A 26,357-nucleotide genomic window follows, 5' to 3' on the forward strand; every position below is an offset into this window, starting at 1 on the left:
ACAGCATTTTGAAAGGTAAAATACAAGGTGACAGATGGCCTGTATCAGGTACAGCTTTCCTTCCAGATATTTTGCTTGTATGGAAATTCTACTAGGTCAATCTCTAAAATTAAAAAAAATAAATAAAAAAAAATAAAAAAAATCCAGCATCAAAAACCATTTCCTTTCTCTCCATACTAAAAATAGCCAATTTACTATGGTGTAGATTCCAAATAGTCACGAGTTATTTCCGCCTGCTGCTGTCAGCTTGCTGCTTCCCTCAGTAATATGCTGTTAGCATTCACAAAAATTTTTTTCACACTTATCCTTTTCCTTAGGGAATAGTGAAATCTCTCCAGATTTTTCTTTGGGAGCTTAAGGCATCAAATGTGGTTTCATTTACCAGATACTTTGGTATCTAAGAACCTTCATTCAGCAATTACATATATTTATGTTCATGGCTTTACTTATGGATTTCTTTAATGCTCTTCATCTTTTCAGCTCGACAGTGCAATTACCAGCTTGGAAATCAAAATACTTCTGTCACTTTGGGTAAGTCCTGTTCTCCCCATTTCCCAACAAATGCACACACGAACCCACAGGCTCGCAGTCAAGCACAAACACACACGTACCCCCAAAACAAAACCCAAAACCCAGGTTACCTAAGAGTCATTTAAAATTTGTTTTGTTACTAGGAAAGTATTGCCTGTGCTGCCAGGTCCTTCTGGCTGCGGTGCGGTGCCTTCCCTCAGCTCTAGGACACTCCCACCACCTCTACTTCACCTCCCTTAGTTTTTCTTTTGTGTGTGTGTGTGTGTGTGTGCATGTGTACAGAACAGTGGGTTTTGTTTAAACCTGCCGTCTACCTTCACCCTAAGTTAAAGGCCACCCAAGCTATCCTTGAAAACAAATGATTCACCAGATCACACATCACTTTTTGAGAGGCCATCCTCTTGGCTGTGAAGATTTCACTAGTGCTAGGCCTGCAGCGCGCACACACACACGCGCGCACACACACACACACACAGCCTCTGCATGACTTCCATTCGGTATCTTACTTCATTATTCCCATCAGATTTACTCCACAGCCTCTTTCCAAATTATCCCAGCCCCTTAGTTCCCATAAACACTTGTAGGCGACTGTCCTTCCTGATTGGTAGTTTGCCTGGGCTGTTGTCGGTCAGGGGTGGGGGTGGGGAGGTGTCCCACAAAGATGCCTCCGAGACACACTTGAAAAACAAATCCCCCAAGGTTCATTATTTCCACCGCTCTGATCTACCCCTCCCCCAGCACGAACACCCTCGGTGTCCGCCTTCCCGGACAGACAATCCAGCTCTGGAGGTGCGCGGGGAGGGGTCGCTCTGCGCTTCCACCACCCCTCCCCAGCCCAGACGGTCCGGCTGCTCTCTCGACGTCAGGCCGATTCGTTTTCCTCGACCTCCCTTCCGCTCCTCCCGGAGCTGTCGGCCCTTGGCCTCCTGCGCACTGGGCGGCGGGGTCCCCCACAACCCTCCCGGCGGCTCGGCCCCGGCCTGGGAGGACGGACACTTACTTGAGCCCTAGGCCATTGAGGTGCTGTCCTATGAGCCTAATGACATCCTCGTCGGACTGCGAGAGCCGCTTCTTCTTCTTGAGGCTGCTGCCCAGATCGGGGGTGGCCAGGGCGGCGGCGGCGGTGGCGGAGGCCGCGGCGGCCCCGCCGGGAACCCCGTTATTGACACTCAGGCTGTTGCTATTGTTGCCAGCGGCGGAGGGGGCGGCAGGCAGGAGCCCGTTGGCGTGGGCCAGGTCCCCCGCGGACGCCGCCGAGGGGGACGACTCCCCGTTCTGCGCCGACAGGCAGGCGAGCTCCGGGGTCTGGCCCTGGCCCCCGCCGCCCCCGCCGCCGCCTCCTCCCGCCCCGTTGGCCTGCATGGTGCCGCCGCTGACCAGGCTGTGGCCGCTGCTCCGCTGGAGGACGGCGGGGGCGGCCGGAGGCAGTCCCACCACCACCACCACGGAGGAGGAGGCGGCGGGCGAGGGCGAGGGCGCGGGGGGGAGGCCTGCTCGGCCGGCCGAGGCCCCGGGCTCTCCTGCTCCCTCCGCCGCCGAGGCTCGGGGCTTCTTCCGCGGGGGCGGGGAGGCTCCGCCGGCGTCCGAGTCGGAGGAGGAGGAAGCGGAGGCCAGAGTTTCCTCGCCGAGAGAGGCCGTGGTGGGAGGCCGGCGGGGCGCGGCGGGGGTCGGCGGGGCGGGAGGAGGGGGAGAAGGAGGACCGGGCCCTTCCCCCCCCCCTCCGGAGGCGCTCGCGGCGCGGCCCGGGGGCTCGCGGGCACTGGGGGGGGCGCGGGCCCGAAGCTGGAGCCCTGGCGGCGGCGGCGGAGGCGGCGGCGGAGGCAGCAGCCGCCTCGGGTGCTCGGTCCGCGCCGCTCCGCTCCCTGGTGTGTTGATTCTTCCCCCAGCTGCTGCCTAATGGAGTCCGGGCGCTGGCGTCACAGGAAATGCCTATACTGCCCTCCTCGCTCACTTCCGGCAGCAGGTATGGAACCTATAGGGGGCTGTCACCCAACACGTGTGTGCCGGGCCGCCGGGGGAAGGCGCCGGGGGAAGGCGCCGGGGGAAGGCGCCGGGGTGGAGGCGGGGGCCGCCGGGGGTCCGGCCCCTGGGGGGCCGCGACCCGCCCGGGCTGTTGCGCGCTCCGCCCTGGCTCCCGGGCCTGGCGTGCGAGCTCGGCCCGCGGAAGGTTCGCCGCCGCCCTCCGAGGCCCTCGAGTTGGGAGGTAGAGTTCGCGTCCTCGCCGTGCACCCGGAGTGACCCAGAAAGCAGCGATCGGCCGGCGCGGAGGGGGCCGCGGACGCGCTGGCATGGGCCAGGGTGGGGCCACCGGCAGCCTGGTTTTGCAGCTGTGACTTCAGGCACGAGGCTGTGCTAGGCCCCTGTCCAGTGCCGTCGGGCTCTGCACCCAGGATTTCACCACCGCCTCGTTTTAGGGTGGAAACTCTTGAACTTCCACAGCCAAGCACAACACAGCAACAGCAGTTGCTGCGACCGTGTCACCCCGGGACAAGGGAGATGACGGGCAGAGGAGACCGAGCTCCACCCCGGGAACGCGAAGTCGTCTGTAACTGCCTTCCCTTTGGGAGGAAAACCAACTCGTGGGGGAACGAACTTACAAAGGGTTGAGGGTGTGTAGGGGGGCGGAGGCGCTTTGCTGTGGACTTTTACTGTTTTTGTTTTGTTTTTCTTTTAAATGCTTGCTCAGGTGGCTTGGTCCTGGTTCCTGCCACCACTTAGATAGGGAGAATTCGGGCATCGATTCATATCCCTGGCTTGAAATTTTCAGGCGACCCGTGTTTCACAGTCCCAGAGCTTTAAGATGCTTTCTTGAGTGGAGAACTACAGCAGCAGAGAACCAAGCTGTATGTTACGTGGTGGTGAATGGTCCACGAGACCCCTAATTACGTAGTCGGGTGGTAGTATGTAAACCTGGTATGTACAGGTATTTTTCTCTGAACTTTAGAAAACTCTTGGTGACTTCCCTTTGGGAGGAAAAACAACGATAACAGCAACAACAAAAGACAACCAAGCCAAAAAAAAAAAAAAAAAAAAAGCAGCAGCCTCAAGCAATACGTCTTATGTTCCTTAAATTTACAATATCCACAGCTCGGTAATTTTGAGGCCTTTGGGGGGTAGAGCCCTTTTTAATTTAGAAGTGTAATAAAAATTGTCCTATGATTTGTCAAGAATGCTGAGCTCTAGTCATCTTGAGACTAAGAAGGAAAGACAGGAAGGCCAGGGCAGTCTTACAGAGATTTAGCTTTGTGGTTCTCATGCTTTAAATATACTCTCAGGTGTAAGCTGTAATTGCAAGGTGACTCACATACCGTGTTTGTATTCACCTGAGACAGACCGTCGTTTTAGCTGAGGTTCCTGGGGTACAGACAGTATATCCAGCAGAGCCAGAATTACCAGATAGTTAATGCCTTCATAGAGCCCTGTGTAGTAAGTAACTTCAGAAATCTCATCCTGAAGGTGGTGGTTGTTTGGGCAAAATTTCTTCCTGCAAAGTGATTTATAGTAATATACTAGGTTCCTAGCATCCTTGAGGGTGGATCAAATCTGCAGCTTAGTTTAAATAAAGTCTAGAGCTTTTATAAAGAAATGAACCATTTAACTGAGGCCAGGCTCACACTCATTAACAAAAAGAGAAGGATGAAATGAACAATAAATAGAATTTCATTGCCATCTAGTCTTTATATTTCACCTTTCCTTTTTTAAAAATTTTTGAATGTACATGTTTTTATCTATAGTTAAATAGATTGGGAACTTGTTGTCTGATCTCAAGGTCTTTTTAGAGACAGGTTTCAGTTCCACTTGCCTGTGAATAATTTTGAAATACTGTTCTGCACATTCAGAAACTTTTAGTAACATTATGTTACCCACAGGTTATTAAGAATCTATCATTGTCTTGTGTTCCCCTTGTGGCTCTGGTCTTATTTCAGTCTTTCTTTTTGGCTGGTTCTCAAAAGCTTTTTTGTTTTTATTTTATTTCTAGTTAACTCTTGAGTTATGTGCTACATAGTATACACTGTACCTTTATGAAAAACTTAATCTCTTGCCATCTCTGAACCCCTCCTTACTGTCACCTGAATATGCCCAGCTTGTTTCTTCTGAAGAAACCCCTGTCTTTTCTACCAGTCTGATTGTACGGAATTTCTCTGTCAAGACTCAGCTTCTTGCAGCCCCTTGGGAGTTTCTCCTGGCTTCCAACCTTCGCGCCTTTATTGTGAGTATGATTTATTGTGCCTCCCCAATACTGAAGACTGCGGATAATCTCACTCACTGACATTCCTGAGGTCACTAGGGGACCGACCTTTCTAGACCTCTATCTCTTGGCTGGCTTTCTTCTTCCCTCCTACGGATACTAGGCTGGGTCTTGGATTAAGACAAACTGTCTCTCAGGAAAAGTTGCATGTGTATTTAGCTTAGGTGCTTGATTAATTTCTGTGCTGTTATGGGGGGCTCTGTGTGAAAGCCCTATGGTACGTAACAGATGAAAAGTAACTTCCTTTCCTGTTTGTTTGGCTGTGTGTGCTAAGCTGCATTCTGTCACTGAGCTTTGCCCCTGCTCCTGGAAAGCAAAGGTTTGGGGTGTGTCACCTTGTCAGGGATGCCACGGAGTCTGTGAGGTTGGAAGTAATTGACACCAAGGCCTCTGCAAGTCTTCAGGTTGTCTAGGGACTGTGTATAGCAAGTGTATGGACACCTGAGGACAGAATCCGAGTGTATTCATCTTAAGCCAGTGCTTTTCAAACTATGGGTCATAAGCCATTCATTAAATCAATGTACTGAGCCATAATTGGTTTGTTTGTTTTTTTTTTTTTAAGTAAAGTAGAAAATTATACAAGCATAAATATTCATGTAAATCACTTGGGTGATTGGGTGATGTGGTTATTTTGTGAGCCTTTGATTCAATGATGTGTACATGTCTGTGCTTTATAAAGTAAATGCATTTCTTTTCAAAATCATTGGAGGACTACAGAGATGGCTCAGCAGAGCACTGTTGCCCTTGCGGAGAACTCAAGTTTGATTCCCAACACTGAGCCATCTCTAACCCTAGTTCCAAGGATTCTAACAGCCACGCATAGCTGCACACACATGCATGCAGGCAAAACATTCAGACACATAAAGGAATAAAGGAAAAATAAGTAAATATTCTTTTTAGAGTTTGAAAAACAGCTGGGTGTTTCAAAAACACAAGTCTTTAATCCCAGCACTTAGAGGCGGAGACGGGAGGGTCTCTGTGAGTTTCAGATCGGCGTCATCTACATAGTGAGCTCCAGGACAGCTAGGAATGCAAAGAAGAAACAAGAGAGAGTGAATATGTGTATGTATATACATACATATATATATGGGGAGGGACAGAGGGAGAGAAACAAAGAAAGGGAAAGAAAACAACTGGCTCATTTGCATTGGCTGATCGTCAACTCAAGAAATAGAAGTGACAGGTGACTGCTATATTCCAAGGCAACATTTCTCATTCTTAAAACTAAAAAGATCAAATTTTTGAAAGTTGAGATATTTTGATTATGTAGGTGTATATAATAAAACACAAAAGTAAATTTTCACAGATGTTGGTGAAACTGATGATAATTCTGCTTCTGTCAAGATTTAAGTTTAAGGTTTGGGAGGAGAGCAGTTTAGCATACAGAGCCCAGGCTTGCCTGGAACTCACTGTGTAGCCCAGTCTGGCCTTCTAGAGTGCAGGGATTCCAAGCATGCACCAGCACACACAACTCTTACTGCATTTGTTGGAGGTTGTGAAGTGGCAGGCTGACCTTGTTGGACTGGGGTAGGCTGGGGACAATCCGGAGTGAATCAGTTGCCTGATGCTAAACAAGCCATTCGACTTCGCTGCTCCTTAGACACAATGCTAATTTTTTTTAAAGTAAATAATAACCTTTATCAATTTCAAAGAGTTGGTGGGTGGGTAGATAAGATTGGAAAAAGCAAACAAATAAACACAAACCATGTTAAAATCTTTCAAGATAAATTTTTTTTCTGGTTTTTTGAAACAGGGTTTCTCTATGTAGCCTTGGCTGTCCTTGCTGGTCTCGAACTCACAGAGATACACCTGCCTCTGCTGGAATTACAGGTGTGTGCCACCATGCCCAGCTCCTTCAAGATAAATTTAAACTTTCCACCATTTAAGAATTTGAGTCAGCCATACACAAAGATTTCAGGTAGCTTTATTTTTGAGCTAAGGATCTGAGCAACTTTCCTACCCTGACTCTGCCATAGGCAGACAGTCCTGTCTATCATCCTGCCTGCTGGCCTGTGTGAGAGGAGGGGGGGCCCAATCACCAGGCAGTTTTATCCACTGTCCTGTGCACATCTCTCCCGCACATGCTTGTTTCCCTCCTGTTACAGACATTCCCCCTGCGCGGTGAGCAGTCAGTAGAGAGGGCTCGAGGACACCAGCTGCATCTCACAGGGAAGATGGAGGCCTGTGAACTCACAAGCGAACATGCACAAACCTCCGACCCAAAGAAAAGTAGCCTTTCCTCGGTAGCTGTCTCCAGCTGTTCAGAGACCCCGTGGTATCAACAGTAATGTCTGGGGAAGTTTTCTGAAGGAAATGACTACACTAACAACTTTATTTTTCATCCATCACAGCTGAGAGGTCGATTGGAGTAGTTTCATAATTGGCAGTAACCTGTGACACTGGCAGTGGCATTTGCTGCAGCACAGTGTCTGAAAGGAAGAGTTCACCAGGGCTGGGAAGGACACAGAGGCCAGGCACCGTGCTGCCACAGAAGGCTGTTACAAACACTGTGATAGGACTCTTCTTGGGAAATGAGAAGGCGTGCGTGCTTACATTCCTGGCAGGGCAGACATGTAGACACGGCTCTTTGTGAAGGGATTTAAGTGTCAACAGGTTTTATTTGGGGTATGAAATTTATAGATAAATTTGCCCTTTTTGTATTAATGTTATACTTCTAAACTAGTGTTTTTAAAAGAACACTCAAAACAAACATAATATGGGAAGTTGATCCTAATAAAAACATGGCAGGTAAAGCAGTGCTGTGTGTAGTCTGTATTTATTTTTTAAGAATCTCCTCTGCATATCCTCACTCTCCTATAGTCTCAGGCTCCTGTCCCCTGTCACAGACACACACCTGCTATTACACATCATCACACATACACACGCACACACTTCTCCATCACATAAATGCATCACACATGTGGCTAAATTCATCTGGGGATAAAGAGCAGCAAGGCATTTCTATTTATTAACTTTGAAAAGTAGATAAATAATTAATAGCCCTGGGAGTCCCTGCACAGATTCTTAGACAACAGGCCCTTTGGGCAGTCTTCCTTATTCACAGTTCAAATATACTCTTTATCCCTCGGGCATTGTCATAACTCATAAACATGGATGATTATGATTGTTAAGTAAAACCTGGTTATTAAAAATATGTATACACAGTCTACACAGAGATACTAGACTAGTAAATATTTAAAATTGAAAAACTTTTGAAGCAGGTAGTTATTTATAAAGTTTCTAAAAAATTGCATGGGCCATGGTGGCAAATTCCTTTTATCCCAGCAATCAGGAGGCAGAGCCAGGAGGATATCTGTGAGTCAGAGACCAGGCTAATGTACATCATTCTAGGCCACCCAAGACTACCTAGTGAGACCTATCTCAAAAAATTATTGAAAAATTATCTAGGCTTTCTAGTTCATTGCTTTTATTTGAAAACTGCCAGAGGGGCTGGGGAGATGGCCTAGCAGCATAGATAGAGCACTTATTCTTGCAGAGGAATCTGGTTCTATTTCCAATACCCACGTGGCGGCTCACAACTATCTGTAACTACATTTCCTGGGGATCTGATCCCCTTTTCTGACTCTCGGGGTATCAGACATACAAGCAGCTAAGCCTTCATACATGTGAAAGAAATGAAATCATTAGAAGCGTGAAGTGATTGCTGGAGCTGTAGGTCAAGTGATAGAGCATGTGTAAAGCCTTGAGTTCAATGCCAGAACCAAATGATATAAAAACGTTAAACCGTGCTCTTTAATATTAACCGTGTTTTAAAAATAATATTAACCATATAGACAAATGTGAACTAGAATAGCCTGAATTTTAAAAATTTGTTGAATGAGAGGCCATCAAGCCATCTGCAGTGGCTGATGTCTCTAATTCTAGCTTCTGGGAGGTGGGAAGAGGATCAGAGGTTCAGTCCTCCTCAGCTACATCATGACAGTGTGAATATACACTGGGCTACATGAGACAAGTGTACTCATGTTGTCTATCTTAATCTTCCTGTGTCTTTTTTTTTTTTTTTTTAAGTGAGAAGCACCAGACGAAGTAGCTCATGCCTGTAATCCCAGCACCTGGGGAGGCAGAAGCAGACAGATCTCTGTGAGTTCAAGGTCAGCCTGGTGTTTAAAGAGAGTTCAGGATAGCCAGGGCTACACAGAGAAACCCCTGTCTTGAAAAAAAGAATGATGATGATGATAATAAGTGTGGAGAGGCCTTAATGCCAGTAATTGGCAACATAAGGTCAAAACAGAGGCGGGCATTTCTTGAGACTAGTGGGAGAAACCCAGGGCTAGGTCACACTAGAGACTTGCAGATCCTATTTAACAGTGGCGGGAGTTGCTTCTTCTGAACACAAACTTTTTGGTTTTGTTTTGTTTTGACTTTTGGAGACAAGGTTTCACCATGTAGCTCTGGCTGTCCTGGAACTCACTCTGTAGACCAGGCTGGCCTCAAACTCAAGAGATCGGCCTGCCTCTACCTCCTGAGTGCTAAGATCAAAGGCATGAGCCACCACTGCCTGGTCACAAAATTTTCTGTGTGTGTTTCTGAAAGGTGAGGATGCCCAGTTTCCTGATACCCTTTGATCCCTTATCTCATAGTATCTGCTTCTAAGGCTAGGTTATTGTCAAATGCTGTCATAGAAATAAATGTGTTGGTAAGGCTTATCAAGAATTAGAACAATACTATTGTTTCCTGGTGTCTGCTGGTTCTGCTCTTTTGTTAGTATATTTTAATTATTTTGTGTGTGATAGGGAGGTTGTCCTTGTGTGGAGGTCAGAGATAAGCTCAGGGTGTCAGACCTCTCTCACCAAGTAGGTAAAGAGCATGGAAGGCAGGTCCTCAGGCTTGGCAGCAAGCGCTTTTGTCCCTTGAGCCATCCTGCCAGCCCCTGGTTCCATTTTGCCCTTTCTTTGCGGTGATGAAAGATGTCCACAGCAGAGCGTCCATAATCACTAAATAAGACTAAGAGCTCACACTATTGGCCAGGCACTGCTCTAAGTGGCGCACATATATTCTCTTATTTTACTCTTTCTATCAGCCTTATGAAATACAGTTAGCTGAGTTTTACAGGTGATAAACTGAAGCCCAGTGAATCTGAGCTCACATAGTTTGTGGGCAGCAGAGCTGGGTACTCAACCCTACAACATGCTACTTTTCAGAGATAGCTGTCGGTAGATATGAAAGGAAGTCATTGTTTACTTCCTTCAAGGTTACAAAAGAGAAATGGATCAAGTCCTATAAATTAATTCTTGTGCCTGGCCGTTTTTGTGTATATAAAGCCTTGGCCGTTCACCTTTGATGCCTGGTGCCATTTCACCAGACTGATTAATAGTAAATTAGGGGACCACTGAGGGATGATAAAAGGTTTTTCTTCCTTCAAAAGCTGCCAGGGGGTGCGTGAAGTGCATTCTTGAAGATGCAGCTCCTCCTTCTCCGAGGAGTCCTGGTTGGAATGCAGATGTTCTGCCTGGTAGAGATTATACACGAAGCCAGATGTAGCCTCTAGACTTGACCAACTAGGACACTACCCAGAAAGTGACAAGTGAGAGCGGGAAGGAATTTTCTTTCCCTGTAGGTAGGGAAGCTCCCATAGCTGAGGTTTTCCTGTGAAACCCTAAATCAAGAGGCCCCCACTAAGTCTACTTTGCGTTGGTTTGCATCTGTCTCTAGACCAAGATGTTTGGGCTGGAGTTGCAAAGAGCCAAACAAGATTTATTCAGGAAATCACACTTGTTTTCCTACTGTTAGCACCTTCAGCTAGGTCAGCTTGCAGAGGAGTCACAGACACTTGACAGAGAAGAAGCTGCTTGGCTTAGCTTGATGCTTGGGGGAGGGATAGAGAGGTGGAGGAGGTGTGTAGCCTGGGTCAGCCCCAGGAAGCTATGGGAGCTGCTATCTAGGGAGGGCAGCCTGGTTGCTCAGAGCCCTTAGCCTGGTGCATACCCCTAAGAAGGTAGCTGTCTTATTTTGGTTTTCTGTTGCTAAAGAACATGACAAAAGCAAATTTGGGAAGAAAGGATTCATTTCATCTTACAGTTCACAGTACTTCATTAAGGGAAGGCTGGGCAAGAACCTGGAGGCAGGAACTGAAGCAAAGGCAATAGAGGAATACTTTTTACAGGCTTGCTCCCTCCTGGCTTACTCAGTTTGCTTTCTCATACACCTCAGATCCACTTGCTCTGGGGTGGCATTGCCCACAGAAGGCTGGCCCTTCCACATGAGTTATCAGACAGGAACACGCACCACATAAACTTGCATGCGGTCTAGTCTGTTGGGGGCGTTTTCTCCGCTGAGATTATCCTCGGATGTCACGTTAACCAGCACTGGATAGGTGCTCACTCTGTCATGTCTGGATGTGCTCTCTAAGGAGAGGCTCTGTGCCACCTGTTGCAGGTTTTTTTTTTCCTACTTCAGACTGTTATAAAAAAATGAAAATCTGAGCCATTCTATTTTACCAGTGAAGACTCAGAAGCCAGTTGCTGGGGTGAAAACCTGTTAGCTCAGGCAGAGAAAGCACCCAGCTGACCTTCCTTCTCAGCTCACATCCCAGAAGGAAAAGGCCTAAAGCTAAAAGCTTGCTAGCTCAACTGACAGCCCAGGAGGAGAAAGCCAAAAGCTCAAGGCCAAAGAGCTTAAGGGCCCAAGAGCGAAAGAGCTAAAGGCTAAGGAGCAGAAAAGCTAAAGAGCTAAAATTGTCCTTCGCCATGCTGTTTTAAACACCTTTTAACTCAAGGTTTCTCCTTTCAGTTCATCCCTGTCAGTTGGTTACTTGCTCCACCTCTTGACCTAGGGTTAATGTTATTGAATCCTGTTTACAGAAAGCTCTTGGAGTAAAGGTGTGTACTAGGGCTGAGCCATACCATAATCTCCTATTTACAATAAATAGAAAGTTCTTGGATTAAAGGTGTGTTAAGGCTGAGCCACACCAAACATGAAACAGGTTTTTTAAATTCACAGTCTCAGGGATCAAATATTCTGCAATGTCAGACAGTTTGAAAATGAGCAGTGATAAAGATGCCTTTGAAAAAGAGATTATTTAGATTATGTGTGTGTTTCATTAGAGTATATATGTGCACTGGGCGTGTCTAGTACCCTCAGAGGCCAGGAGACAGTGTCAGATCCCACAGAACTGAAGATGTAGACAGTTGTGAGCTGCCTCGTGGGCACCAGGAGCCAAATCCTAGTGCTCTCAACTGCTGAGCAGTCTCTCCATCCTCCCAGATATACTCTCTCTCTTTTTTCTTCTTTTTGTTTTTGTTTCTTTGAGACAGGGTTTCTCTATGTAGCCCTCCCTGGCTGCATCATTGGAACTCACTCTGTAGACCAGGCTGGCCTCAAACTCATATAGATCTGCTTGCCTCTGCCTCCAGAGTGCAGGGACTAAAGGCCAGAACCACCAATGCCCAGCTTTTATTTATTTTTTAATTTAATTTAATTTTTTTCTAGATAAGCTATCACTATGTAATCATGTAGCCCTGGCTGGTCTGAAAGTTGCTATATAGACCAGGGTGGCCTCAAATTCATAGAGTCACAGAGATAAACCTGACGGTCTCCTCAGTGCTGGGGAAAAGAGACCCCTACCACCTGACTTTTTTGTTTTTGTTTTTGTTTTTGTTTTAATTCAGTACTAAGAACTGAATCCAGGCTCTTGCACATGCCAGGAAGTATTCTGCCACTGAGTTCTATTCTTCAGCATGCTTTACTTTTTATTTTGAGGCAGGGTTTCTCTGATCTTGAGGTCTCTCTGACTTTTTATTTTGAGACAGGCTGATCGTGAACTCACTCTGTAGCCTAGTCAAGCCTTGAACTTGAGATCCTTCTGCTTCAGCCTTCTGAGTAGCCTGATATTGTAGAATGCTAGAAATGGTGTGTTCAATTCCTAATCCTGCCATTAGCAAAAAAGAAAGGAGAGAAGGAAAGAAGGAAAGAAAGAAAGAAAGAAAGAAAGAAAGAAAGAAAGAAAGAAAGAAAGAAAGAAAGAAAAAGAGGAAGGAAGGAAGGAAGGAAAGAGAAACCAGTGCCATAGTCTCCTGACGACACCCAAAGAGTTAATAGCCCCTTAATTTTCATCAAATGTGCGGTTACTGTTCAGAATTTTCCCCAATGGCCATAATTCTTTTAAACAGTTGGCTTGTATGAAACAAGATCCAAACAAGGCCCACACATCACATTTCTTTGAAGTAGTATGTCTCTGTCTTTTTTAGTAATGATTTTAATTAAAGTACCATATATAGAGGGAGTATATAAATCCTAAAGTGTACAACTTGGCCTCCTTTTCTTCAAGTGAATATGTATGCAGCCACTACCCAGGCTGTGAAGTAGAACATTACTCAGATGCTAGTAGTAAATAGTTGTAGTTTTAGTTGGCATTTCTCTTATGACTAGTGTGGAGCCTCTAGTCATATTTGTATTGAGCCACACAAATATATATGTATGTTTTGTTGTTAGCACATGCTCATTTTCTCATTTTTACTGTTTACCCCCACCCTGACTTTTTCTTCTTCCATTTATTTATTTGTTGGTTTATTTTTGAGACAGGATCTCACTATGTAGCTCTGGCTGGCCTGGAGCTCCATATGTAGTCTAGACCAAGAACTCAGAGGGACCCTTCTGACCTGTCTCCCAAGTGCTGGGATTAAAGGGGTGCGCCACCACACCCAGCCCTTACTCCTTTTAAAACTGTTATATCACTGATTTTTTTTTTTAATTTATGGAACTTAAAAAATATGTTATTTTTATTTTATGTGTATAAGTATTTTATCTTCATGAATGTACGTGCACCTCATATGTGGTTGGCATCCACAAAGGGCAAAAGAGGATGCTGGGTCTCCTGGTACTGAAGTTATCAACAGGTACCCTATCAGTACTGGGACGTGAACCCAAGTCTTGTAGAAGAGCAGTGCATGCTCTTAACAGTGAGCCATCTCTTTAGCCCCTGATTTGTGTAATTCTTTTTCGCTTTTTCCTTTCCTTCTTTCTTTTCATTTTTTGTTTGTTTGTTTGTTTTTAAAGTAAGGTCTCATGTAGCCCATGCTGGTCTTGAACTTGCAGTGTAACTGAGGATGGCTTTGACTTCCTGATTGTCCTGCCTCCACTTCTTGAATACCAGGAGTATAGTGCTGGTACTACAGGCATGAGACACCACTTCTGGGTTTGGGTGGTGCTGGGATTAACGCAGGACATGGCTGAACTACATATCACCCCTGATGTGTGGAATTCTTTGTATATTCTTTGTATATTGTAAATTATTTTGTAGATTTCTTCTCCACAGTGTGATTTGCCTTCACTTTTAATAGTTTCTTGATGAATTCTTTTTCTTTTCTTTCTTTTTTTTCTATTTTGGTTTTTCGAGACAGGATTTTTCTGTGTAGCCTTGGCTCTCCTGGACTAGTTTTGTAGACCAGACTGGGCTCAAACTCACAGAAATCTGCCTGCTATGTCTTCCCCAGTGTTAGGGTCACAGGCATGTGCCACCGGGGCGGGCCTTCTTGATGAATTGTTAATTAAACTCAGGTGATCTGTTGTTCCTATAACGGCTTGTCCTTTAATGTTCTACTGTAGAAGACATACCTCTGTGCTCAAGGACGTGAAGACAGAGTACTACATTGTCTTCTGGGGTCGGTGTTGTGCTCTTTTGTGCCTGCAGCCTTTGTGAACTGACTTCTTTTTCGGCAGACATGAGGTAGGAACCCATTCTGTTGCTTCCCCGCATGGATGTCCTCCCGAACATACCGTCTTTTTCGGAAAGTCTTTTCGCCGTGTCATTCAGGGTAGTCACTATCATAAACTAGAGGACAGCACGTGTTTGAGCATGTGTCTAAACACGTCCTGTTTCTTGGGTGAACTCACGCATCTCTGCAGTCCCTGGCAAAGTCTGTGCTCTGCCGTCCTCACTCGTGGCTGTAACTGTCTTCAGTTTTAAAGCGCCCAGTACTGTGGCTCTCCCCACTGGCTTTTCTTTAAGATTGTCTTGGCTATTCTAAGCCGTTTGTGTTTCATATCAAATATAAAATCATCTTGTCAACTGTCACAAAAACATGCTTAGATTTGATTGCAGTTGCAATACAATCTGTAGATCAATTTGGAATAAAAGGTTTTTTTTTTTATGTAATGTTGAATCTTTGTTTAAGAATATAGAAGGCTGGGTATAATGGCACACACCTTTAGTCCCAGCACTTGGGAGGCAGAGGCAGGAGGATCTCTGAGTTCGAGCCAGCCTGGTCTATGGAGTGAGTTTCAGGACAGCCAGGGCTACATAGAGAAGACCTGTCTCAAAAACCTCATCCCCCTCCCAAAGAATATGGAATATTCCTCTGCTTTAATTCTTCTCTTCCTCCTTGGTTTTTGTTTATTCTTATTTTTTTGACCGAGATTACTATATAGCCATGCTCTCAGGTGCTGGGATTTCAAGTATGTGCCCCTATGTCTGGCTCACTTTCACTTCTAACAGTCTTTACTTTTTTCTTTTATTTATTTATTTATTTATTGTTTCTGTAGAGGAGGGGCACACGCAGGCTAAGGTGTGCATATGGAGATCGGAGGACAACTTGTCTAAATTGATTCTCCTCTTCACTTTTGTGTGGGTTGCAAGAATTAAACTCAGGTCGTTGGCGTTTGAGGATCACCAGCTGAGCCTTCTCACCACTCCCATCCTTATTTTTCTCCTAGGTAATGCTTTATGGTTTTCTATATAAGAACCTCCCATCCTTTGTTGCATTCATTTCTCAGTGCTAGTTAAATGGTATCACATTTGTGTTTTCATTTTCTTTCCCCTGTCTTAGTGCTAGGCTATAGACAGGTACTTCATCATCAGGATAAATTAAAAGCCTGTGTGAGGACTGGTTTTCAGTCTTGGATTTAGTCTGTTTCAACAGTTTAAAATTGTTTTTGACTGCCAATCTTCAGTACAGCTGGTGCCTGTTTCTTTTCAAAGCCTCAGCATTCAAGTCTCCCTTTAAGGAGATTGAGAAGAGACTCTGGAGTCTGCTGAGGAAGAGGAACAGGCTGAATGGCCAAGTGCATCCTGAGGGGCTGGAGCCAGGCTGAACCCACCTGACCTCACAGCAAAGCCCTAAGAAAGGGAGGACTACAAGACTTGTCTTCTTGCCAAGGGATGTATAGCCTTCCGTTTTTCATCAGTTTTCTGGAAGTGGGTGTCATGAGCAGGATTAGGGGATGCAGCAGGTGAAAGGTCAGCTGCTTCAGTAAATTCAGAACACAAGGAGTATAAGCTGTTTGTTATCCCTGTGGCATCATATTACAAAAGGAAGAAGGACACTGGCTTTTACTTCATGATGAACTAGAGCTTTGGTGCTTTATGGCAGGACCCACCAGAGGCATCCCAGAGCCAGCAGGTACTATGGCAGTAGCGTAGTACCTTATGTTTATTGAGTGCTTGCTTTGTGCCAGGTGATTTTTTGATTTACTTTATGAATATTAATATTTTTAAGCTAGTTAACCTCATAAGGTAGGCCAGTTAACATTGTTCTTTGAAAAGAAATTATGTGTATGTGTCTGTGTAATTGCATGCCACATATGTTGGGGTGCCAGGAGCGAATGTTGGATTCCCTGGGTTATGGGTGCTGGGAACTTCTGCAAAAGCAACAAGAAAAACTCTTAACCACTGAGTCATCTCTCCAGCTCCCAATACTCTTCATAAAATAAAATATTTTATGTGCATTGGTGTTTTGCCTGCAGATGTCTTTGTGAGGGTGTCAGATCCCCTGGAGCTGGAGTTACAGACAGTTTGTGAGCTGCCACGTGGGTACTGGGAATTGAACTCTGGTCCTTTGAAAGAGCAGCCAGTGCTCTTAACCACTGAGTCATCTCTCCAGCTCTCTTCCTCTTTTTTTTTTTTTAATAAGGGCTAAAATTGCACCTTAGAAAGGCTAATGACCAAATCATATAACTCATGAATGACAGCACCATCATTCAAACCCAAGGTGGCAGGTCCCAGTGCCCATGCTGTTCAAATTAGATGACTTTGTAGGTGGTGGCTACAGATGAAGGCAGAGGAGGAGGAGTTAGGACAACTCAAGGATCCCTGCAGTATGTCTGCCCAGACAGCCTACTATGCTTGCTCTGAACTTAGTTAGCAACTGTGAGGTGTCTCCTGAGGATTGTCAGGAATACCTGGCAATGGGCTGAGGCTGTATGAGGGGCGGAGGGCAACTTTAGACACTAAGGTCAAGAAAAGTGAAACATAGGTATGGTAATCCTAGCTTAATCTTTAGATCAAATTGACAGGAAGGAGAAGTATAACATTCATTGATTTTATCAGCTTTATCACCTTAAATTTTCCTTGGAGTAATTGGAAGCCTGACTTCTTTGTTTCTCTGAGGCTCCAAGCATGTCTATATTTAGATCAATAGTCACGCTTCTGTGGTGATGGACCAGTGTGTGCCTCCAGAAATGGCTGTGAGCTGAAACCGCATGTGTGTCCTTAGCAGAGAAGTCATCAGCACTGTAGGTCTGGCAGATCCACGCCAGAGGCCTGCTGCTCTACAGACTTGCTTCGTAAGCAGATAAACAAGCTTTGTGCTAGGCACATAGTTGGCCACTTAGGCCAGTATCCACCCGCTCTCGGAGGCCAGAGGCATAAATCCCACTGCATCACAAATAGGAGAGACCTAGAGCTTGAAGCGTTTTGTGTTGAGGAAAACATCAAAGTTTCTTCCATTGACACAAACCAGACACTGGAAGTTCCTTTAACCTCATCCTGTCTTTTACTTCCACATCCCATGTGTCAATGAGCTCCTCTTTAGCTTTCAAATTGTCATTGTTGCCATTAATATTTTGCTTGCTCATCTGGTTTGGATAACAGCCTCCTAAATGTTTTTTTTTTTTTTTTTTCTAATTAGTTGCCTTCACCACAGCCAAAATCATCATGATAAAGTATAAAACCATGTCACTTGGAACGCTTTGGATGCTTCTCCGGACATCCAGGTCCAGAGACTATAAGTTGGCCTCTTGTTTGTGGCGCTCACACCAGCCATACCAGATCTCCTGGGGCTCTATTTTTTCCAAGTGTGTGCCTCTGTTGTGCTTTCCCTCACATGCTAATCCTAGCTTTCCATGGAGCTTGCTCTCAGAGTTATCTTGGGAGGAAGATTTGATACTTACAAAGCAGTTCTCTTGCCATGTTGAGGTCTGTCCTCCCTGGTAGGCTGTGGGGCCTTTGAGGAAGACCCTGGTCCCTACTGCAGTCTTAGGCCACCACAGGCACCTTGCAGGCGTTTGCCAAATGGATTCTTCTGCCCATCCAACTCTCATCCACCTGCCAACCAATGTTTAAAGCTATATACCTAAGAGACTACTCTAAGCACAGACTCCGAGTTCCTGTGGAGCTTATACTTTTTTAAGCTCGTATCACTTTAAATGTTCGTTTTGGACTCTGTCTTTTAAGAAAGACCCAAAATAAAGAAAAACAGGAAATACATCAGGTGGCATGGGGTGCTAAGCTGGAAGTCAAAGTTGGGTCCCGTGACGCTGCTGCTTTTCCTGAGATGGTTAGGGCTGAGATCTGCATCAACTGTTCTCCAGAAGATCAGGGTAGGCAGCATGCCAGGCAGAAAGCAGAGACTACAGAGAAGCTTTAGCGTAAGAATAACCTGGCTTTTAGAACAAGCACCCTAGATACCAAAAGGACAGGTAGGAACAGAGCACCAGGAAGAAAATGCCTCTAGGGCACTGAGAACTGAATGCACGAATTGCAGCTGGTTTGGGGACCAAAGGTAATCATTCTTTAAAATGCTGAATTCTTGCTGGCAGCTCCTAATAGCAAAATAAAAAGGCCCTGTTGTTCCTAACTGATGCACAAAAGCTCTCATGTCATGCGGAGCTAAGTCTTTGTGTCAAAGAGGCCGTGTGAAGAAGGTGCCTGATTAGAATTCTCACAAGTCTCCACCATTCCTTGGGCTTTTGTTTTGCCTAGGATACATGATTAATGATTAATATAACCATGAGAAAATGAATACTTTCATTTGTTCTGCTTATTGTATCTGCTCCAGGGAGAAGTTTCCAGCTCAATATTTTTATTTTCTTCTTATGCTCTTTGTAAAACAAGGCATTATTTTCTCCATCACTTGTGTGCAGGCCAACCCATGTACTTACTACTTACACACACATGGGATTTGTCTGAATCTCACATCAATGAGCCTCTCCTAGTGTAATTGGCTCCTGCCAGAAGTCACAAAGTGATCATGACAAAGGAAGGCATTCCTCACAGGTGGGCTGGTATGTGTTGCCAAACAGGAGGGCTGGCTGGGGGAGAGCTGTTGGTCAGATTTGCTCTGACTCAGAACAGTCCCTTGAAACTTTGGAGTTGGCCCCAAATACCCAAGAGGGTCTGTCGTAGACAAGGAACTGTCCACTCAGTGATGGTGCTCCTGAGGGGTGCTCCTGTAGGCGATCTGGTGTGATCAAAGCCTGGCTATTCCTGTGGACCTATTAACCAAGTGTTTGCCACACCCAAGCCTTGTCTCTGCTTCATATAGAAGCTGCTGTGGAGCCGGGTCCAGTTTTTGTTTTCTTTTCCCTTCTACCACATTCCCATTCCCAGATTTACTTATGGGAACTGCCCTCCTAAAAAGAGTTGTTCAGTCAAACACTGTAGCGATTAAGGATTGGAAGGACTTTTGGACATCTAAACTGTGGAGTGAAGGCAGCTGAGGTACAAACAATGAGGTGCCTTGCTCAGGGGAAGCGTGGGCTGGTATCAGAGCTGGATCTACCAGTCTTGGGCTCTTGGTTTCTAGGGTGGTGGTTCTGTCTCCACTCATACTGCTGCCAGTGAAAGACACAGCCAAGTAGTGGCCCGGTGAAAACAATCAAGCCAGGAGTCCACATGCGCACACTGAGTGGGTGCACATAAAAAGAATCTGGATTTCTGACAGATGTGGTGGTGCTTCACACTCACAGTCCCAACACTTGGTTGATGGATAAGGGAGGATAAAGGTGGATAAAGGTTATTCTTGGCTGTATAGTGAGTTTGAGGCCAACTTGGGCTACTTGAGACTAAAACCAAACCAAAACAAAACCGGATTTTGGATCTCTGGTTTTTATCTTCAAAGACTTGAGTACAAATTTCAAGATGGATGGTTGGTAAACAGAGACTTATGCCCTAACAGGTAATGCATGGTCCTGTTTGCTTCAGTCTCCACTATTCCCTGTTGCCTTCCAGACGTTAGATTGACTGTCAACTGGTATTTGTGGTTTAACTTTTGTGTTTCTGATGGCCTGAGTAAGAAAGAAAGTGATCTCTTTCTTCTTCGTGTGTCTGTTAAATATGGGCTATATTTCAACAAGTGGGTGTTCTGGAAGGCACAGTGTTTGGGGACCAGAAGAGCACAGGAAATTTAGAATGCATGAGTACATCTGTCAGACCTCCAGGAGCTGAAGGTTGTAGCCGTCATCAGTCCACAGCACAGAAGAGAAAAACCTGAGTGTTTATTTATTTTTACTATGAGGCCTGTGACAGGTTTTGAGAGTGATTTTCATAGCATGAGAGGGAGAAAAGGAAGAGAACAAAGAAGAAATGGGACCCTTCTCCTCTCATCCCAGGCTGTTAAGACCTGAGATTAGATTACTTAGACCCTGGGTAAAGCTGACCAGAAGACAGAACTTCTTAGTTTAGATAGGATTGTCTCAAACTGTTCTGTTGGAACCCAGGCATAATCCCAAGGAAAGTGCCAGAAGAAATTCACTGTTTCTCTGAGAAGCAAAGGGCACCTGAAATGTCCCCACTAACATGGCCCCTTGAATAAAAGATTCCTCTCCTCGCTCTGCCCACCTGAACTCAATAGTGCCGTTGGGCTGGTTTTTATTAGTAAGGGCTCTCCTGTCCTAGCTCTGCTTCTAACCGTCCTTCAACTCCTCTAACTAACATTTCTTTAAAACATTCAGGAGGCTCTCTAAGGTTAAAACTAATCCAACTGTATTGTGTTGAACGTAATTGAAATGTCATGAGCCACTCAGGCAACAAGGGAACCCATTCTCTTCATTTCCATTGCTGTAGTCAGTTTGCTTTTCCCCTGGCAGGTCAGGAAAGCATGAGACCTGCTAAGGAATGCTTCCTTCTCATTGTTGTTTTACTTGTCAGAAGACACAGCTATTTGTCACCATCTCAGAAGCTGTTTGGCTGTAGAGGAGGAAGGCCACCTGCCCGTGTGGGAGGGATGCTTGTGACCAGAGCCGGCCTGAGCGTTTAGCCTGACCTCCTTGTGTGCCAGGCTGGCGCCTGATGCAGGAAGTGCTGTTTTTGTACGTTTACCTCAGCAATTTCCTGACTCACTCTCTAGAAGGGACACACCCCATGGTCCTGCGGAGGAAACTTTGGAGACTGTGAAGTTGGCCTTTGCCTGGCTGGCCGTGGGGCGTGGGGGCGGAGTCACTTTACAAAGAGAGATTAGCAGAGGATGGAGCTGCTGTCATTAGCATGCCACACGTGACAAACTCAACACAACCGCCCACCTCCTGGATGACCCACAGGCCTAAAGCATGAGTAACTCGGAGGGTGGGCAAGCAGGTATTTGATTCAGAAGGGTGGGGCTGGATTCCTTCCTCTCCTCTCTCAGCACCCAATGCTCCCTTTCCAAAGGATCTCGAAGCCTGGACACTTCAGGTCCAGGGGGCCTGTGAAGTTTCTCTTGGCCTGTGGAACCCTTGTCATTTGAATGACTCAATGAAGTGGCACTTGTGACTGAAAGCGAGGCTTTTTGGCAGTCTGGATGCTCTTGGTTTTCCAGGTATCTGTCTGGTCTAGTATAATCCAGAGGCCACCAAGCACTTAAAACAATGGCTAGCAAGGGGACAGCTGGATTGGTTCGGCTTCCCTGTCCTTCTGGAGCACATTCCCAGCACTACCATCAGGGCGGGAGGGTAGGGGATATTACAAGAAGCTCTTTCTCCCACACGTCATGCATCACATGTGCTAGGATAATGGTGTATGTGTGGGGGGGATCCTAGCTGCCATTCCTTTGTAGGCCACATCAAAGTAACAGCTGCATGGTAAGTTAATGTCCATCCCAATGTAAGCATTGTTCATCCCCTTTATATAAAACACTGGCTCGTACATTATGTATGGGACATCAAACATCCTGTGTAATCTTAATTTGAGTGCGAATAGAACCTATGTTTTAATAATAACCAGCATTTTTACTATGTGTATGGCATCACAGATGTGTCATTTTAAATTATGTATAAAGCTTTTAAAGTGTGTAGTGACTAAAATAATTACGGTTGCTTCATGTGGCCTATTTTGGACATACCAGTTTAGCAGACAGGGACACTCAACTCACATAAAAAGGTCACCTTAATTTGCCTGTCAGAAGGCACGGAAGCATAGAACTAGAATGGTCATTGCCCACGAAGGGCAGGGCCCTCCTTAGGTCCTTCCCATCCTTACCAGGCAGGTTAGTAGCTGTTGCTTTGATGTGGCCTAAGAAGGAATGGCGACTAGGACTACCCCCGCAGGCAGATGGAGAAAAAAGTTCTTCCCAGTCTGTACGCAGAATGTTGTGGGTCCGAGTTCTAAGTGAGTCTTTCCATCATCCAGGGTCCGGGAGTAGGATGCGGTCCAGAAGCCCCCACACAAGTGCTCACTGGGATACTACACAATCATTTGTCTCCCCCTTGAAAACATTTCCTGGGTTCCCCCCCGGGGCCCATTGTGCCCTCCCAGGATGAGGTTTCTCATGCTGTAGTCCCTCTGTAACTGTGCCCTGTCTCCCTTTGGATGCTGGCAATCCAGGAAGTGCAGTAGGAAGCTTGCTCCCAGGAGTTCTTTTTGTCCCCTACAAGGTATCAACTCTGTACCCGGGGCCAGTCAGGGAAGCAGGAAGGAAGAACAGCAGTGTAAGTCCCTTGGAACAGCAGCCTGAGGGTTGTGAACAGGATCAGCCCTGTGCTCCCTGCAGAGGCTGGCACTTCTCTCCCAGCATCTGGAGATGGTAGCCTGGGCCTGGACAGGAAGCGTGTGCTGAGTCAACTAGGAAGTGGCAAGAGCTGGCGTTCTGCTTACACAGAGCTCTGTCCACCCAGAACTGGATGTTCCTCCTGAAACAGGATGGCTGTGGCTGAGTCCCCTCCTGTTGTCCAACTCTGTACAGGAAAGGTATCTTGACTTCAGAAAGCAGCCTTTCAGTGACAGGACTGGCTCTGCCCGACCACATCTGTGTTTCTAGAGAGCCAAGGGAGGCCAGCTTAATGTGAGTGCATGGGCTGACAACCCAGTGTTTTTCCTGGGGCTTCCTTTCCTAGACCACCCCTAGGCCAGGGGGTGAGACTCTTAGCCAAAGGCTGCCTAGGGAGGAGTCACCCACATTTTTGGTGGATACTTCCTTTCCCTTCTGTAACTTTCCAGTGGTCAGGGATTCGGGCTGGCAGCTCTGACGCCTGGTGGTCATGTCAAAAACTGCACTCTGGAAGAATTGTCCTCTTTTGTTGTTGTTAGCTGTTTTAATTTTCGGCTTCCAATTTCAATATAAATATGATGCATCGTATACATTCCCAGTCACTATAGTTACCACATGAATTATTTATAAGCGTGATTCTTGCAAATGCAATAAACACAGCACACGTTTGTAGAAGAGTATGGAAAGGTTTACCAGAAACACTGTTACGATCCCTAGGGAGCGTTGCTGTGGGAAGGAGAAACACTGATTCTCCTTAATTCCCTGCGCTTCTTTATTTTACTTTATTTTTTAGTTTTTAAAATTTTCCTTTTAGACTTATTATTTTGTGTACGTGAGTATGCATGCCTGGTGCCCGTGGAAGTCAGAAGATGGCATCAGATCTGCTGGAACTGGAGTTACAGATGATTGTGAGTATGTGGGTGCTGGGAATCCACCCTGGGTCCTCTGCAGGAACAGCCGGTGCTCTTAACTGCTGATGCATCACTTCAGCCCCCGTTTCTGAGTTTTTTTGAGACACAGTCTTTCTACATAGCTGTGGGTGTCCTAGAACTTGCTATGTAGATCAGGCTAGGCTCACACTTGAAGAGGTCTATCTGCCACTACTGCCTGAGTTCCTGGATCAAAGGTGTGCCCTACTGTACCCTGCTAACAACTGAAACAAGGGCAGGGTGCTAGTCCAGTAACTCCAGTTAAGTTCTGAATCTGGGCAGGCCCCAAGCCTAGGATTGTCCTTTCCGTATCTCCAGGTTTTGTGTTTAGGAGCTGCTGGAGTCTTTGAGGGAATGAAGTATGGTTGAATTCACTTTGTTCTCGCTGACCGACAGTTGGCAGGGGAGTGCAGACCTAGCTAAACAGGACAAAGCAGCTCTGGGGAGTACTGGGGCCAGAGCCAATGCCAAGAAAACCTTTATCATTGAGTAGATCCTCCCACCTCTATCCCCCCGCCAAGCCATTAGCCTCCATGACAGGCCACCTTTATGGATTTGTGTATGCATTAACACTTTCTAAGAACATGATCATAGACAAGAAGCTCTCTTCCATTTTCCGCCCCATAGTCTAGAAACACTGTGTGGCTTTGTGTGCTGAACAGCTCCTGTTCAGGGAAGATGAAGGAAGACATTTGAGGCTGAGCATCAGTGCAGGCTTCAGGGCCTGTTCTCATCACAGTCTGAAGGCTGGGCCACAGCATGCCAAGAGGCTCTCTTTGCAGCAGCTCTTCAGGGAAAGAGAAGCCTTCGAGTCCAAAAATGGGGTCCTGAGTCTGCCCTGTCTCCGGCTCCAGTCTGCAGGCACCTGCCCTTCTGATGGAGTGGTGCTCTGCTCCCTTGTTATAGCAGCCTGGCTGTGCCTCCCAGGATGATCAGGCACCTCCCTTAGCTACCCTTCCGTCCCACTGCTCCCTGCTGCCACTCAGAGCAGAACTTCCACAGCCATCATGTGACCTTGAAGATGGAAGTCAAATGCTAGAGAAGACAGAAAGCAGAGACCTTAATAACTGCAAAGAGCCAACCAAAGAGCATCTGACTGTTTACCCCTGGTCTTTGTAAAGTGAAGAGAGTAAATCCTTGCATGTAACAACTTCATTTTTCTGTTGCATGTGGCTGAAGCTGATTATAACAGATAATGTGATAGCCGAGTGTTGAGTGTTTTCCTGTTCTCATCTACACTTGCAAAGGAGCAGAAATAACATGACTTATGACTGAACTCTCTGGCAGGGCTCTGTACACACTGTGAAATTAGTCTCTGTGTGCTAGTTTTCTTACAGTTACTGAATCTCAAGTCTTTCTCAGGATGGGGACTCTCATGAGAACATAATGTCTTGGAGCTGTTTAAACTTGGGGCAGGATGAGGAGGGGTGGTAAGGTTCAGAGTGGGGAGACAGGCTGCTCTGACTGCCTTTGTGAAATGCACTTTTGGAGTCTGCAAAGCCCTGGAGCAAAGCTCAGAGGAAGCAGGGCGGGGGTCCTGGGTCAGCTCTTGGGTCAGCTTCCTAGCACAGCTTGGATGGCAAGAGGAGGTGAAGTGAGAATCACATCTTTCCTGATGTTGGAGCCATCCTTTAAAATTAGCTTTATTGGGGTATGACTGACAGACAAGAAACTGTAAAGAAACTATAAATACTTAAAGATAATCTGCCATCTTTTACCTTATATGTATGGGAAAGTATCACTGCAGCCAATAAAGTGTTCAGAACTATTAGTCCCAAAAGTTTACTTAAGCAACTCTTGTAATCCATCACCCTTCTGTTTGGCCCAACTAACACATTGGTTGCCCTCTATGATTATGAATTAACGTGAATTTTATTTTTGATTTTTTGAGATTATACTATATCATTTCCCCCTTTCCTTTCCTCCGTCTAAGCCCTTCCATACCCTTACTATCTTTGAAATTCATATCCTCTTTTTCTTTAATTGTAGTTACATATCAAGTGTGCATGTGTGTGTGTATCATTCCTAAGTACAACCTCCTTGGTCTGCCTAATATTACTTGTACATTATGTTTTCAGGGAATAGTTCACTGCCCTGAAAATCCACCATGCTATGCTCAACTCGTTTGTTTTCGAGATAAGCTCTCACCATGTAGTTCTTTTGGCAGGAGGCTAGCTGTGTAGACACAACTGGCCTCAAACTCACAGAAACCTGTCTGCTGCAGCTTCCTGAGTGCTGGGGTTAAAGGGCGTACCGCCGCAGCGGTTCTGTGCTTAGCCTTTAAAGAGGTTCAACTGTTTTTTATAAAATTGTGCTACTTCATGGTCCTGCCAACCATGCCGGAGCGTGGCACCTCTACAGTCTTACCTGCTGGCTTGCTCTTTGAGGTGCTGGGGATGTGCCCCAGGCCATTTCCATGTTAAGTAAGAGCTCACCACTGAGCTACACTGCCAGCCCTCCTCTATATCATTTAACATTTGGGATTTGGGATAGCAAGACAAGACTTTTTAATGTCAGTTGTATGATGCAATCTTGTTGCAGTTTAATTTTGCTTATTTGCCACTTGAATTGAAGCATCTGAAGTATATGGTAAAAAGGATTTTGTTAAAAATCCTTAGACCATTTTTACATACAAGTCCTTTCTCAAGTATTTGCTGCAGAAAGATTTTCTCCTAGCTTGTCTGTTATCTTCATTCTCTTAGCAATATCTTTTTGTTTGCTGTTTTTGAGACA

The 26,357-nt window shown here is 45.9% G+C and overlaps 1 protein-coding gene across 4 annotated transcripts in view; it reads right to left on the minus strand.

The window, feature by feature from the left end:
* Positions 1 to 2,400, minus strand: part of Wdr26 (WD repeat domain 26) — a 44,075-nt gene extending 41,675 nt beyond the window's left edge. For 2 of the 4 annotated variants that reach the window (XR_009584667.1, XM_021633627.2), the window contains exon 1: positions 1,532 to 2,400. Coding sequence is in view for 2 of the 4 variants with exons in the window: in XM_021633627.2 (XP_021489302.1) it covers positions 1,532 to 1,893 (362 nt within the window). In the remaining 2 variants the exon portion in view is untranslated. The remainder of the gene's footprint in view (positions 1 to 1,531) is intronic. The other 2 variants (XR_009584666.1, XM_021633630.2) reach the window with 2 other exon arrangements.
* Positions 2,401 to 26,357: the final 23,957 nt, after the last annotated feature.

Source organism: Meriones unguiculatus, chromosome 11 (assembly GCF_030254825.1).
Source record: "Meriones unguiculatus strain TT.TT164.6M chromosome 11, Bangor_MerUng_6.1, whole genome shotgun sequence".
NCBI classification, from domain to species: Eukaryota; Metazoa; Chordata; class Mammalia; order Rodentia; family Muridae; genus Meriones; species Meriones unguiculatus.